This window comes from Gouania willdenowi, chromosome 5 (assembly GCF_900634775.1).
Source record: "Gouania willdenowi chromosome 5, fGouWil2.1, whole genome shotgun sequence".
NCBI lineage: Eukaryota > Metazoa > Chordata > Actinopteri > Blenniiformes > Gobiesocidae > Gouania > Gouania willdenowi.
The window spans coordinates 36832050-36846156 of NC_041048.1; the positions used below are offsets into that span (position 1 = coordinate 36832050).

Genomic DNA, 14107 nt, shown 5'->3' on the forward strand with positions numbered 1-14107 from the left:
ATTTAAAGTATCCACTAAACTTTTAAAGCAAAAACAGAAAATTGCCGCAACTGTGCAACATCTCTTGTTATTGGTTGTAAATGCTTCCTTTAGAGTTTTTTGACCAGATTGGATTGTTTGTTTGACACAATCCTTAAACTTTTCGGGATACCGGGTTGTTAAGTGGCGTCTCATGTTGCTCATATTTCCAGAAGAGTAGCACACGGTACACTTGCAGTGTTTGCATATTGTCCATCTTTTCTCCTTTATGGTTTCTTGATGCTTTGAAACCAAAATGTTTCCACACCTCTGACTTGTAGCCACTGCATCATGCACAAGTTCTACAAACTCCTCTGTTTCTAGCCACCATCCGCATCGCATCACCATTGGCTCAACCGTCTGTAACTTATGTCCATGCCCCAAAGCATTATGGTACTTGTAGTTTACTCTGAAAAGATTCGCTACAGCCAACACAAAGCTTCTTTTTAACGCAACGGCTCACGATTTTATACCATGACATAACCACGACGATATCGAGGTACTTCTAATACCGCGGTTTCCTGCTATTGTCAATACTGTGACATTCCTGATGCACATACGGCATGATGGACGGACATCGCCCCATTATTTTTTTTTTTATCTCACTCATGCACTTGATGTTTCATATTTATGTTTTGTTTTTCATGTGCAGGAGCATCTCTTCTTTGTGATGGAGTATCTGAATGGAGGCGACTTGATGTTTCATATCCAAGAAAAAGGACGCTTTGATGTGAACAGAGCCACGTAAGTATCAAAGATAGTGATAGCTAAGGGTGAGGCAGCAGCTTTTATTAAGCCCATTAGGGCTGTACCAGGAGCTTTAACATTGCAGCAGAAGAGTGTTTAATGGTTGTTTTCTGACCATTAGATTCTACTCTGCTGAGATCATTGTGGGACTGCAGTTCCTCCACTCAAAAGGAATAATCTACAGGTAAAGTCTGACTAATGCTCTGTTTCTGGAGACGATTTCCTAAGACATAGTGTAGGCCTCAGATCAATAACCACGAAAATCAGTGGCTCGAAAATAAAGATGTAAAAGGTTGAAATGAACACTCAAATGTTTGTTTTGATCTCCAATGTCAACACTACAATTTCAGCAAGAATTGTTTTTGTTTACTTTTTAAATAATATGTTAGGATTTCATATATTCAGACAATTGTTCCTCAGGAAATCCACTTTGATCTCCTGACATGTTTCGACTGACAACTGTCAGTCTTCTTCAGAGGCATCGTGTGATCGCGTTGCTGTTTCCTTTGATGTTTCCTAGACTTCCAGTGGTCAGTCGAAACATGTCAGGAGATCAAAGTGGATTTCCTGAGGAACAGTTGTCTAAATAAATTAAACCTAAACATTTTATTCAAAAAGAATCTTGCTGGAATTATTAGGTGGAAGTCAAGGAAACATCAAAGCTCTGACGAAGATTGGCTGTTGTCAGTTGAAGCATGTCAGGAGATCAAAGTGGATTTCCTGAGGAAGGAAAAGTTGTCTAAATAAATGAAACCTTAAGATGTCAACACTCATATTATTGACACGTTTGTTGCGTTGCATTGTGGGATGTGGAGTCTCGTAGGCGGCTGCTTAGAAGTGTTTTTACTTAATTGTTATCATTAAAAAAGAGATTCCTTCACCAAAACCTCACATTCTTTTCTGTTCCTTCAGAGATCTAAAGCTGGATAACGTGATGCTGGATAAGGACGGACATGTAAAAATTGCAGACTTTGGCATGTGTAAGGAGAATGTGTTTGGTACGGTCAGAGCTACCACGTTTTGCGGAACACCAGACTACATCGCTCCGGAGGTCCGTCTTTCTGTCTACTTGGTGAAACCAAATACATTTTAAAATCTAAAATTCCTAAATTGCATTTTCCTTGTTTTGTTGAATCATCTCTCGTGCTAGATCCTACTGGGACAGAAGTACACTTTCTCAGTGGACTGGTGGTCCTTTGGTGTTCTTGTGTACGAGATGCTCATTGGCCAGTCGCCTTTCCAAGGTGACGATGAGGAGGAGCTGTTTGAATCAATCCGGACGGACGTCCCTCACTACCCTCGCTGGATCACCAAAGAGTCCAAGAACATGCTTGAACGGGTATAATCATTAATATAGCACTTAGCTTTAGGATTGATTTAAACCAGTGGTTTTCTTAGTATTGAATCCAAGTACCCCCTTTGTCCAACTACAACATTTTGCTTAGAAAATTGTAAAAAAAAAAACATACATAGGCAACTGGTGGCCCGAGGGCCACATGCGGCCCTCAGTCTAATTTTGTGCGGCCCCTAACATATATGTACTAAATGACTCAAGGCATACAATATGAAAGAAAACACAAACAAGAACAAAAATACATAAAGTGACAACAAAACACACAAAATAGGAGGAGAATATACAAAATTTGACACCAGAAACACACACAATGACACCAGAAACACACAATGACAACTAAAACAAAAGAATGCCCAAAATGACACTAAAAACACACAAAATGTCTGTAAAAAGACACAAATAACCCCCAAAAATGACTTAATGCTGGCATGAATTCTCATATTGTGGCCCTCCGATCAAACAATCACATTTTTGTGACCCCCACTATGATCTTAGTTGCCCATCTCTGCTATAGAGCATAATGATGTGAGAATGCACATTTAAAAAAATCTAACTTAATAAGTGGAATGTAACAGTATTTAGTGCCTCCTGAATAGATTTATATTATAGTTTTTAGTTTCAGTTCATGTTCTCATCAAGATCATTTCCATTATCATTATTATGATTATCATTTTTAACTATAAATAAACATTATAAACCCCCATATTTTTAATGCTTTCATTTGTTAACTTTCCACTCTCTCTCTCTCTCTCTCGCTCTCGCTCTCGCTCTCTCTCTCTCTCTCTCAAGTACCCCCTGTAGTGCCATTGCATACCCCCATTTGAGAAACACTGATCTAAACAACAGCTGTTTGGTTCTTCTTCCTAATGCATGTGATTTTCTTCCGTCATCTTTTCAGTTGTTTGAGCGAGATCCTACTCGTAGACTGGGTGTAGTTGAGGACATCCGCACACAACCATTTTTCAAAACAATAAACTGGCCGATGCTGGAGAAAAGACAAATAGAACCTCCTTTCAAGCCTAAAGTGGTAAGTAAATATTGAAAGTAATATTTCAATTAAATATTGAAATATTTCAATTAAATATTGAAACTAACATTTAAAAAAAACATTTAATTAATATTGCTAAAGTATTGAAACTAATATTTCAAAAACATCAAAACCAACATTTCAAAAACATTGAAACTAACATTTCAAAAACATTGAAACTAACATTTCAAAAACATTGAAACTAACATTTCAAAAACATTGAAACTAACATTTTAAATAATATTGAAACTAACATTTTAAATAATATTGAAAACATTAATAACACACGTGTGATTCCAAATCTCTATACATATACTCCAAGGGCAGGAGTGTCAAACTTATTTTCACTCAGGGACTAAATGTCGAACAGTTTAATCTGAAGTGAAACACAGATTATACAGTAGTAGGCAGGGAAAAAAGCTATTTCAACGACACAGTGATCTAGTTTACACTTTCACATATAAATAATATATTAGGCAAGATCACAGCAAAAAGTGACCTCCAACCTAAATTCTCTTAAAATTCTCTTAATTTTGAGACCAATTTTTATCTAATGTGGGGGTATTTTGGGAAATAATTTTAAGAAAATCAGATTTTGGAAAAATTGAGAGTTCTTTCAAGGATTTGAGGTTAAAGATGGCTGCGACCATGTGACATAAGCGTGGGAAAACTGTATAAATTATTAGTTTCAATGGTTGACAATAACTTAATCTGCAACATCCGGTCCGCTATGTTTAATTGTTTTTTTTTTTTTTTAATGTGTGTGTGTGAACGCAGACATGGTAACGGGGGCAAAAGTGGCAAGAAAACAGTAAAAAGTGACTAAAATGGGCCAAAAGCCGTCAAGAGTGGCCAAAACAATGGGTAAATAAAGAGGAGTTACTGTATGTAATGGCAAAGGGTAGCTTAAATGGGCAAAATATGGTAAACAATAGTGAAAATGGGCAAAAATGTGGAACAAAAAGAGGCTAAATGTAGGAAAAAGGAAAGAAGTGATATTTATTGGGCAAAAGTTAGCTTATTTAGATGAAAAGTGGCCAAAGAAATTTATAGAAAGGACAAAAATGGGATAAAAGGGTCAAAAAGAACTTGCTAAAATTTACAAAAAACAGAAGAAAAAAAATATATTTATTGGCAAAAGGAAGATACAGTCTGAAAAAAGTGTCAGAACTTGCAAAATGGCCAAAGGAAATAGGTAAAAAGGGGTTAAAAGTTTCCACCTTTTAAGGTTTTTGGGGGGAATAATGATTAAAATGAAGACATGAAAAGCATCATTACTGACTTAATAACAGCTTCTACATGGTGTCCTCTGGTCTGGATAGAAAATGTCAGGACTGAACTTTGGTCTCAGTCCACCCCTGATGAAGATGTAATTGTAATTGAAAAATGTAAATGACTCGAACCCTGTCTGGCACCCACAGAAATCCCCCAATGACTGCAGTAACTTCGACAGAGAGTTCCTGAGTGAGAAGCCTCGTCTTTCCCACGCTGATAAAAATCTCATCGACTCCATGGATCAGACGGCGTTCGCTGGCTTTTCCTACGTTAACCCCAAACTGGAACGCTTCCTCACCAAGTGAACGACCAAACCACGGCATCAAACACTCTGAAACTGGTTCTTTGGGCTTTAACTAAGCCAGATCTAGACTCTGACTTGTTGGTTCCTCTATTTAAAACCTTGTCTGAAAACTGAACCGATGTAGGAAAGATTAATAAGCCTCTGAAAAATAAGGGACATATTGATTTTAAACCAGTGTTACTATTCACCTTATTCCTTTTCCTGGTAGAAAAACTAGCTATTGGCAAGCAATTAATTTAAAATAAATAATACATAGAATAAAATATTGACTTTTTCTATTATAATATTGTATTTTGGGTCTAAAATTACTGTTTTAACTTTTTTTAATGGTTTTTTCAGACCATTATCATAGTGCACCATTTGACGAGAGTTGGGAAACTATTTTGTGGTTTAGGAATAAGGTGAATAATGAACTCTGATAGTGAATATTTTATTTTTCTACCTTTTTTTCATGTGATCACATTATAAATGCATTTTAATCAAACATTGCACTGTATGATGACACTCGGACATATGTATAAGACCGTTTTCTTCCTATTTGACAGCTCTGTATTATTTTGAGGGATAAAAAATGCATTCCTGGGGGGTTTTTTAACGTTATTTAAGATAAAATATGTTTTACTTACCTCATCTTTAGAGCACTGCTAGCATTGAACCCATGCTGTATATAAAAATGAAGTAAGATGTAAAAAAAAAAAAAGAAGAAAAACCTGATTCTTTTCTGGGTTATGGAGTTGCAGGCGTGGTGCGGTACTTGTACATCTGTATTGTCTAAATTGATATTATTGGTTGAGGATCTTTAGCTGTAAACACTGATCTTGAATGTGTTTTATTACTTGAATGTAGGATTTTTTTATATATATATGGAAATAACTGTGCTGCAAAAGCAAATGATTACTTTAGGTAATCATGTGTTAAGTGTGAGTTATGGGCGTACTTTTCTACTGTAATACTTTACATTGATTCTGAATAAACAACATATAAAAGCTGGGGTTTTTTTAATTATTTTGCTTGGTACTATTTTCATTACCGTTTATTTATCTGTTTGTTTCTCTGTGAGCAGGATTGCATTAAAATAACTTTTTCATGAATTTTGCCCAAATTTTAACCAAAGATAGACTTTACGCCATGGAATATTGTATTATGTTTTGGAGAGGATCTGAATAATCCAGTATTAGTTTAAAAAAATGAAAAATAAATTCCCTATCTGATCGTTGGCAGAAACTTCAAAAATTCATATTTCAGTTTATAATAGATATTGTGATTTTTCTGAAAATAATGCAGGTTGAACTAGATTTACATTTGAAAAAGTATAAGTTGTTTAGGATTGTGTTTTAATTTGAAAAATAATTTTAAAATTCTGTTAAATTAATCTTTTTTTTTTTTTTTATCAATTACTAGACATTTCAGGCAACCTTATTTAAATTCCAGGTGACCTCACATGGGGTCATGAACCTAAGGTTGAAAAACACTGCAATATATGATATTGGGCTCACGATAACGATACAATGGCTTTTAGAAAATAAATTGAAAAAACACCAGAAAATTGATTTGAACTCTGGACAGACTTACAGTACATACCTACTCAGGGTATGACATTTTCAACTCAATTGAAATTTTAAAAAATTAAAAAACAATTACATGTGACTAATTAAAATACCAAAAGAATGCAAAGACAGAGACAGACAATTCTTGCCATTATTAAATTGAAACCAATTTAAGTCATCACCACATTCTTCAAAAATAAAATAAAATTATTCAACACCAAATTTTGCCTGTTCTGTCGGGTCACTAGGGTTTTCCAGATGTTGCTAAATTTAATATCACGTGTTTGCACAAATGTGAAGTAAGTAATATGAATCACCCAGTGTTATATAGGGTGCCGATAACAACTCATATAGAACATTTAGATTTACATTTAACATTTAGATTTAGATTCAACATTTAGATTTACATTTAACATTTAGATTTAGATTCAACATTTAGATTTACATTCAACATTTAGATTTAGATTCGACATTTAGATTTACATTCAACATTTTGTTTTAGATTCAACATTTAGATTTACATTTAACATTTAGATTTAGATTCAACATTTAGATTTACATTTAACATTTAGATTTAGATTAAACATTTAGATTTACATTCAACATTTAGATTTAGATTCGACATTTAGATTTACATTCAACATTTTGTTTTAGATTCAACATTTCGATTTACATTTAACATTTAGATTTAGATTCAACATTTAGATTTACATTCAACATTTAGATTTAGATTCAACATTTAGATTTACATTCAACATTTAGTTTTAGATTCAACATTTCGATTTACATTTAACATTTAGATGTAAATTCAACATTTAGATTTACATTCAACATTTAGATTTAGATTCAACATTTAGATTTACATTCAACATTTAGTTTTAGATTCAACATTTAGATTTACATTTAACATTTAGATGTAGATTCAACATTTAGATTTACATTTAACATTTAGATTTAGATTCAACATTTAGATTTACCTTCAACATTTATACATTTATTTTTTTAAACAATAGTATATAGAACATGTTGTTTTACATTAATTTGTCTCAAATGAAAGAAAAGTGAGCTAAATGTTCAAAATAAGTCGGATATGAAACTGAGTTTTTACATTCTGCACCTCACGTGTTGGAGCGCCAGTACATTCCATTGTTCCACATCAGTCTTTGTTACAAATACTCATTAGCACAACCTAGTGGTCAGGTGGTGTAAGTGCATTACATCTGGAGCTGGGCGACGACATTTGTCCGTGCGGAGCCAACGAACGCCCTCCGCCCTTCTACATTCTATTCATCATCATATCCTGCTGCACACTGGGAATAAAATAATAATAATAATAAAAACTGTAAGTTTCAGAGCAAAGCATCACTGTAGCAGTTGTTGACAGATTTGCCTTTGTGCACAAAGCTGGAAGTAGCGACATGTTAAAGCTGAAAATACCGCTGCATCAAACAAATAAAAATACAACACAGTAAGGGAATGTTTTACTCGATTTGTCAAAATAAAATTGCAATTTTGTAATTAGACTATTTCAGATGAAACCTCCTAAAAATGATTAAATTAAAACCAGCTCTCATTTTTCATTGGAATTAAAACCTGATCTCTCCTTCTGTCTTTAAATCCTCAGTGTTTCCATTAAATCCTGTTCAAACACGTCCATATATTCGGTTTCTTTTTTTTTTTTTTTTTTTTTTTTTTTTACCCTTTTGTTATAGGATGCATCGGAAGGTTTGGTCCATTGTGGGGGATTATGTGAGGGGACGGTGCAAGTGAGCGGCAAAATGTGCTTCAGACTCAGACTCTACTGAATATACTGAATATAGTGAATATACTGAATACTGATCAGACACACACGCAAAAAACAAAACACACACACACACACACACACAATGCACTTAGTCCACGGAGGAAGCGGGTTTTTAGCCGCAGACATGTGTGCACTCTGAGCTGTGCTTTTACACTGTCTGTCAGCGCAATTTTTCCACCAATTTCCTCTCATCTCTGTTCCAAAAAAAAAACCCCCAAAAAAAAAACAACACACAGCCGACGTGACATCCATGTGAGGCAGAAGAAAAAAAAAAAAAAAAAAAAAAAAAAAAACTGCAGTCACATAAAGAAATAATATCGGAAAAGCAATACGACGCGTGCGCTAATGCAATTTGTTTAAAAGTCACACACACAGAATCAGCCTGTGGGGGTTAATTTATTCATTTCATTTAAGGTAAATGACAAAAAATTATATTTCCAGGCAATTCCGATGCACAACAAATGTTTTTTCACACACACACACACACACGCACACACACACACACACACACACACACACACACACACACACACACACACACACACACACACACACACACACACACACACACACACACACACACACACACACACACACACACAACACTCCACTAATCGAAAGTGGGTCGATTCTAGTGTTGGTTTAATTCCTGCTCAACCTTTAACTAAGTGTGAAGTATGTGGCGGGGCTCGAGCCCTCCCTCTCCTGTGTGCGTGGCTGTGCGCGTGCGGGGGGTTTTATCCGTGTTTGGTGCGGGATTCAGACTCTAGTCTTCACTGCTTTGCTTGGTAATATATTTTTTTTATTGTGTGTGTGTGTGTGTGTGTGTGTGATGCAGCCAGGCTCAGAGGCATATAGGCGGTGGCGCATGCGCACAGGCAGTTTGTGCCATATTGGAATGAGGTCGTCGGACGAGATATTGCGTCAAGCTGACGGGAGCATCGCGAGAGCGGGGACGGAAGCCTCGTGGTTTAGCCCCTCCACGTGAAAATCCCGACTCGCTGCGCTGGCGACAGTTTGAAGCGCGTGTTTCCTGTGGGTGGTTTTATTTTGAAAGGCCCTTCCGGGGCTGCGCTTTACAACAGCGTCGACGTTAACGTTTGTAGGAGCGAGGCAGGGGGAGAGGAACGGCATCTAAAAAAGCGACTTGGAAAAACTACTTATCGGTAAGAGGCCAATTCAGCGACTTAATATTCACGTGCTGTGTGTTGTTGGTTAGTGTTTGCCGGGTGTGTTCAGGGCGCCTGCGCTGCCTTCGTCTTTTTTCCCGTCTCTCAAAAAGGTGAGTCGGTTCGGTCGAGTGTAAAGCGCCCTTATTGCTCGGCAGCAGCTCTTATTATTGCTGCTGAAGCCTGTGACGTTTTCACCAACTTGACTCACTCGGACACAGGCGGGTTTTCACCATGTGTCTGTTCACGCTGACACGCGCCCAGTGGCTTTATAACAACGTGTTTATTTATTGAACCATCCGGTTTCAGAGCGTTCTGGAGGTTTTCAGTCGTCGTGTGTGAGGATAGTGGCTCAGTGTGAAAGTTATAGACCGTGGGCGCTGCAGCCTCTCTCTCTCTATCTCACTGTCTCTCTACCTCTCTCTCTCTCTCTGTGAGACGTTGACGGCCCATCGCCGTGTGTCAGCTTTGTGTGGGAATATCCAGACACGACATTTGTCCAAGTCAAAGTTCTTGCATAATGAAGGTCGTTAGACCCACAAAACCAAAAAAACTGGTGACAAAGTAATTTAACACTTCTCACAGTTTTTTTCGACCATTTTTTTTTTTTTTTTTTTTTTTTAAATTTTATACTGTGCACTTTTCTTGGCTGGAGTAAAAAACAGTCCATTAACTTCCCTATTGTGCAACGTGAGTGAACCGTTGCTGCTGCAGCAACCTGGCGGAACAGTCGGATTAAACCACTGTTATTATTTGTGCGTGTTTTCGTAGACTTAATTGTTTTTTTTTTTCAAGTGACAATGACTCTTTTTCATTTTAAATACACGTTGACGAAATATAAATGTATTTGTAATTTCGTCAACTAATAACAACGGCATTATAATTTCGTCACAAGGGACGAAATCCAAATCAGAACTCACGTGGAACACAATGATCTAGGGCTAAGCAAAAAAAAAAAAAAAAAAATATATATATATATATATACATTTAATCAATTTTTCAAATTTGTAGATAATAACGATTTTTATTTTGCAAATTTGAGTTAAAATAAAAAATGGCAATTGCATCTTAACAAAAAAAAAAAAAAAATTCATAAAATCTTGTGCTTTATATTTTAGTCGACTATATCTGTAAAAACGTAATGCCCTTTAGTTGGCTAAAACTAGACTATGACTTGAATTAGTCCTGACGACTAAATTTGGACTCAAATGAAGTTGTTAAAACTAAATTGAAATTTGGACCTCTGGACCTTAACTTCCCTATTGTACAACTTGAGTGATGCGTTGGCGTCAATGGCAACGACAACAACCCGGTGGTGCAGTCAGATTCAACCCCAGTTATTATTTGTGCGTGTTTTTGTAGCTTTAAAAAAAAAAAATACACATTAACTAATAACAACGAAATTATAATTTTGTCACAAGGGACGAAATCCAAATCAGAATTTACGTGGAACACAATGATCTAGGGCTGGGCAAAAAAACAAAAAACAATTGAATCAATTTTTCGAAGTTGTAGATAAAAACAATTTTTATTTTTGCAAATTTATATATTTATAAATGATATATTAGTCGACTGTTATCTGTTTGCTCATTGGGCAGACGTTGCAGAGACGTCAGCGTTTGGACGATGGATTAAAGATGCTCAGCACGGCCTCTCTACAGCTTATATTAACCTTTATTTAGTTTGGATCATTCAATTAGTACAAATATCTCCATATTCATAGTTGAGTATTTACTTAAATCTGAAAGGAATATGGCAATATTACAAAAAAAAAACAATATACTACCACTAAATATCTTATTATGTGTTGACAAAATAGAGAGACACAGTTCATGACCATAAATGTATTTTCAGCAGCATATCCAAAAGAGCCCCAGCACAAAAACAGCTTCATGGAAGTGACATTTTACAGTTCTACAATTTTTTAAGTGGTGTCACCGATTTGGAGGGAAAGAAACACACAAAACGACTCATTAGGAGTAGAATGTCGACGCACGATCTGAGGCCGACATCGGCTCGACGTATGCGTGCTATCTGGGTTAGGTGGCTAAAACTAAACTATAACTGAAATAATCCTCAAGACTAAATTTGGACTCAAATAAAGTTGCTAAAACTAAATTGAAATATGGACCTTTGGAAACTTGAGTGATGCGCTGGCATCAACGACAACAACCCGGTGGTGCAGTCGCATTAAAGCGCAGTTATCTGTGCGTGATTCTATTCGTGCTAATGTTTTCATAGATTTCGTAGACTACTTTTAAAAACTGACTATGACTCCTTTTTAATACATGTACTAAATTTATATATATATATATATTCATCGACTAAACTATAATTTCATCACATTGGACTAAATCCACATCAGAACTCATGTGTATTTACAAACATTAATACCATCTCACACCAGGTTGATCAATGGCAATTTAGTCTTTTAGAAATAACAGGTATATTAACTCTTATGCCTTGTATTTTAGTCGACTATCTCTAACAGATTTAGTCAGCTAAAATCTTAATGTCATTTAGATGACTAAAACTAGACCATAACTGAAATAGCCCTGAAAACTCAATGTTGAGTCAAATTAATTTGCATTTTAGTCAAGAGACTATGACTAAAACTAAATCAAAATATATGTTTTCGTCGACTCGCAACAACAAAACTATAATTTTGTCACATGGGACGAAATCCAGATCAGACCTCATGTGGGACACATTGATCACGTCTGTGTGTATTTACAAACATTAATATAACTTCCAATATCAGGTTGATCAATGGCAATTTAAACTTTTTAAAAAAAAATAACGTGTGTAAACTTGTCTGCATTGTATTTTAGTCGACTATATCTGTAACACATTTAGTCGGCCAAAATCTTAATGTCATTAATGACAATTTTTAAGTCAAATTCTTACATAATAAAGGTTGCTCGACCCATGTGCTGAATTCTGGGAGCTAAAGCCAAACAAACTGGTGACGAAAGGGATTTTATCCGATTTTTAAAGGGTGATTTTCTTTATTTTTTTGTTAAACTGTGCACTTTTTCTTGGCTGGAATAAAAGCAGTCCATTAATCCTCTGGATCTTAACTTCCCTATTGTGCAACTTGAGTGATCCGTTGGCAGCAACGACAACAACAGCGTTGCTGCAACACGGTGGAGGAGTCGGAATAAACCGCAGTTATTTGTGCATGTTTTTGTAGACTTCATTTTTTTTTAAGTGACTGTGATTTGTAAAAAAAAAAACAACAAATTGTCAAAAACTAAATCAAAATTGATATTTTCTGTCAACTAATAACAACAAAAATAATACTATTAGTAATAATAGTAATACATCAAATTTATATAGGGCCTTTTTGGACACTCAAAGTTGCTTTACAGAATTAAGGCATTATTCTTTCACTCCACAGTTAGTGGTGGTAAGCTACTATTGTAGCCACAGCTGCCCTGGAGCAGACTGACAGAAGCGAGGCTGCCATAGTGAACCATCAGCCCCTCACTCACTCACTACATTCATATTAGGCAATGTGGGTAAAGTGCCTTGCCCAAGGACACATTGACAGATACCACTGGGGTGACTGCCACCCCACAGATAACTTGAGGTTGCAGCATTTACATTAATTTGAATGTAATCTAGTCACGTTCGGTGTGAACGCACCTTTATGCAGTGTTTTTTAGTCGACTATGCATGTAACAGCTTTAGTCTGCTAAAATCCTAATATCATTAATTACATTTTTCAAGTCAAATTCTTACGTAGTAAAGGTTGCTCGACCCGTAAAACCAAACAAACTGGTGACAAAGTGATTTTATTCGATTTTGATTTAACACTTCTCACAGTTTTTCCCCTTTTCTTCATTTTTTTTGGTAAAATGTGCACTTTTCTTGGCTGGAGTATAAATCAGTCCATTAATCGTCTGGATCTTAACTTTTCTATTGTACAACTTCAGTGATTCATTGCTGCTGCTGCTGCTGCTGCTGCTCCTGCAACCTTGTGGAGCAGTCGGATTAAACCACTGTGCGTGTTTCTACCTGTGTTTATTTGTTTATTTTATTTTACACATTGATCACATCCAATTTACAAACATGAATGATTTCTCATATCAGGCTGATCAATGATATTTGCATCTTTAAAAAAAAAAAAAAAATGCATAAACTCCTATAATTTGTATTTTAGTCGACTATATCTCTAACAGATTTAGTCAGCTAAAATCTTAATGTCATTTAGTCAGCTAAAACTAGACCATAACTGAAACAATTCTAAAAATAGATTTTGACTCAAATGAAGTTGCATTTTAGTGAAAAGACTATGACTAAAACAAAGAAAAAAGCCTTCTGTCAATATTAACGCTGGTTTCTACTAGAGATCGACCGATGTGGATTTTTTTAGGGTCGATGTCGATACCGATTTGTTTTCCCATCAGCATTAGCCGATGACCGATACAGACTGCTGATTTTCTGGAGCCGATATTTGGAGCCGCTACTACTTTTGCTCCTCAATTTACATCATAAAAATTACACAATGATGATGGCAAATAGTACAAGTCACATTTAAAAAAAAAAAAAAAAAAGAGGAACATTTATTGAAATGAACAAAAGCGAGGTAGAATGACAACAAGTAAAAAATATTTCATAAATATTAAAAACAGGTGATTCAGAACAAGAACAAGCAAAAAATATTGTGAATCAGCAAATGCAGCAGCTCGCATCGGCCGATGCGATACACGTAAAAAAACCGCAAAAATCGGCCGATAATATCGGTTTATCTATCACTAGTTTCTAGTGACGGTGTAAGAAAAAATGATTCGCCGATATATCACGATATTTCACTGCACAGTTATCGTATCGTTTCAAAAAATGTCCAAATTGTGTGT

General features: G+C 35.6%; 2 protein-coding genes across 4 annotated transcripts in view; both read left to right on the plus strand.

Moving 5' to 3' along the window:
* Window positions 1-4926, plus strand: part of LOC114462810 (protein kinase C delta type-like) — a 44560-nt gene extending 39634 nt beyond the window's left edge. Inside the window, exons 12-17 of the mRNA XM_028445834.1 lie at window positions 671-762; window positions 887-949; window positions 1678-1816; window positions 1916-2104; window positions 3018-3146; window positions 4568-4926. Coding sequence (XP_028301635.1) covers window positions 671-762; window positions 887-949; window positions 1678-1816; window positions 1916-2104; window positions 3018-3146; window positions 4568-4726 — 771 coding nt within the window. The 3' untranslated portion in view covers window positions 4727-4926. The remainder of the gene's footprint in view (window positions 1-670; window positions 763-886; window positions 950-1677; window positions 1817-1915; window positions 2105-3017; window positions 3147-4567) is intronic.
* A 4170-nt stretch (window positions 4927-9096) lies between these two features.
* Window positions 9097-14107, plus strand: part of sfmbt1 (Scm like with four mbt domains 1) — a 46715-nt gene continuing 41704 nt past the window's right edge. Inside the window, exon 1 of one of the 3 annotated variants that reach the window (XM_028447665.1) lies at window positions 9097-9242. The gene's annotated coding sequence lies outside the window, so the exon portion shown is untranslated. The other 2 variants (XM_028447663.1, XM_028447664.1) reach the window with 2 other exon arrangements.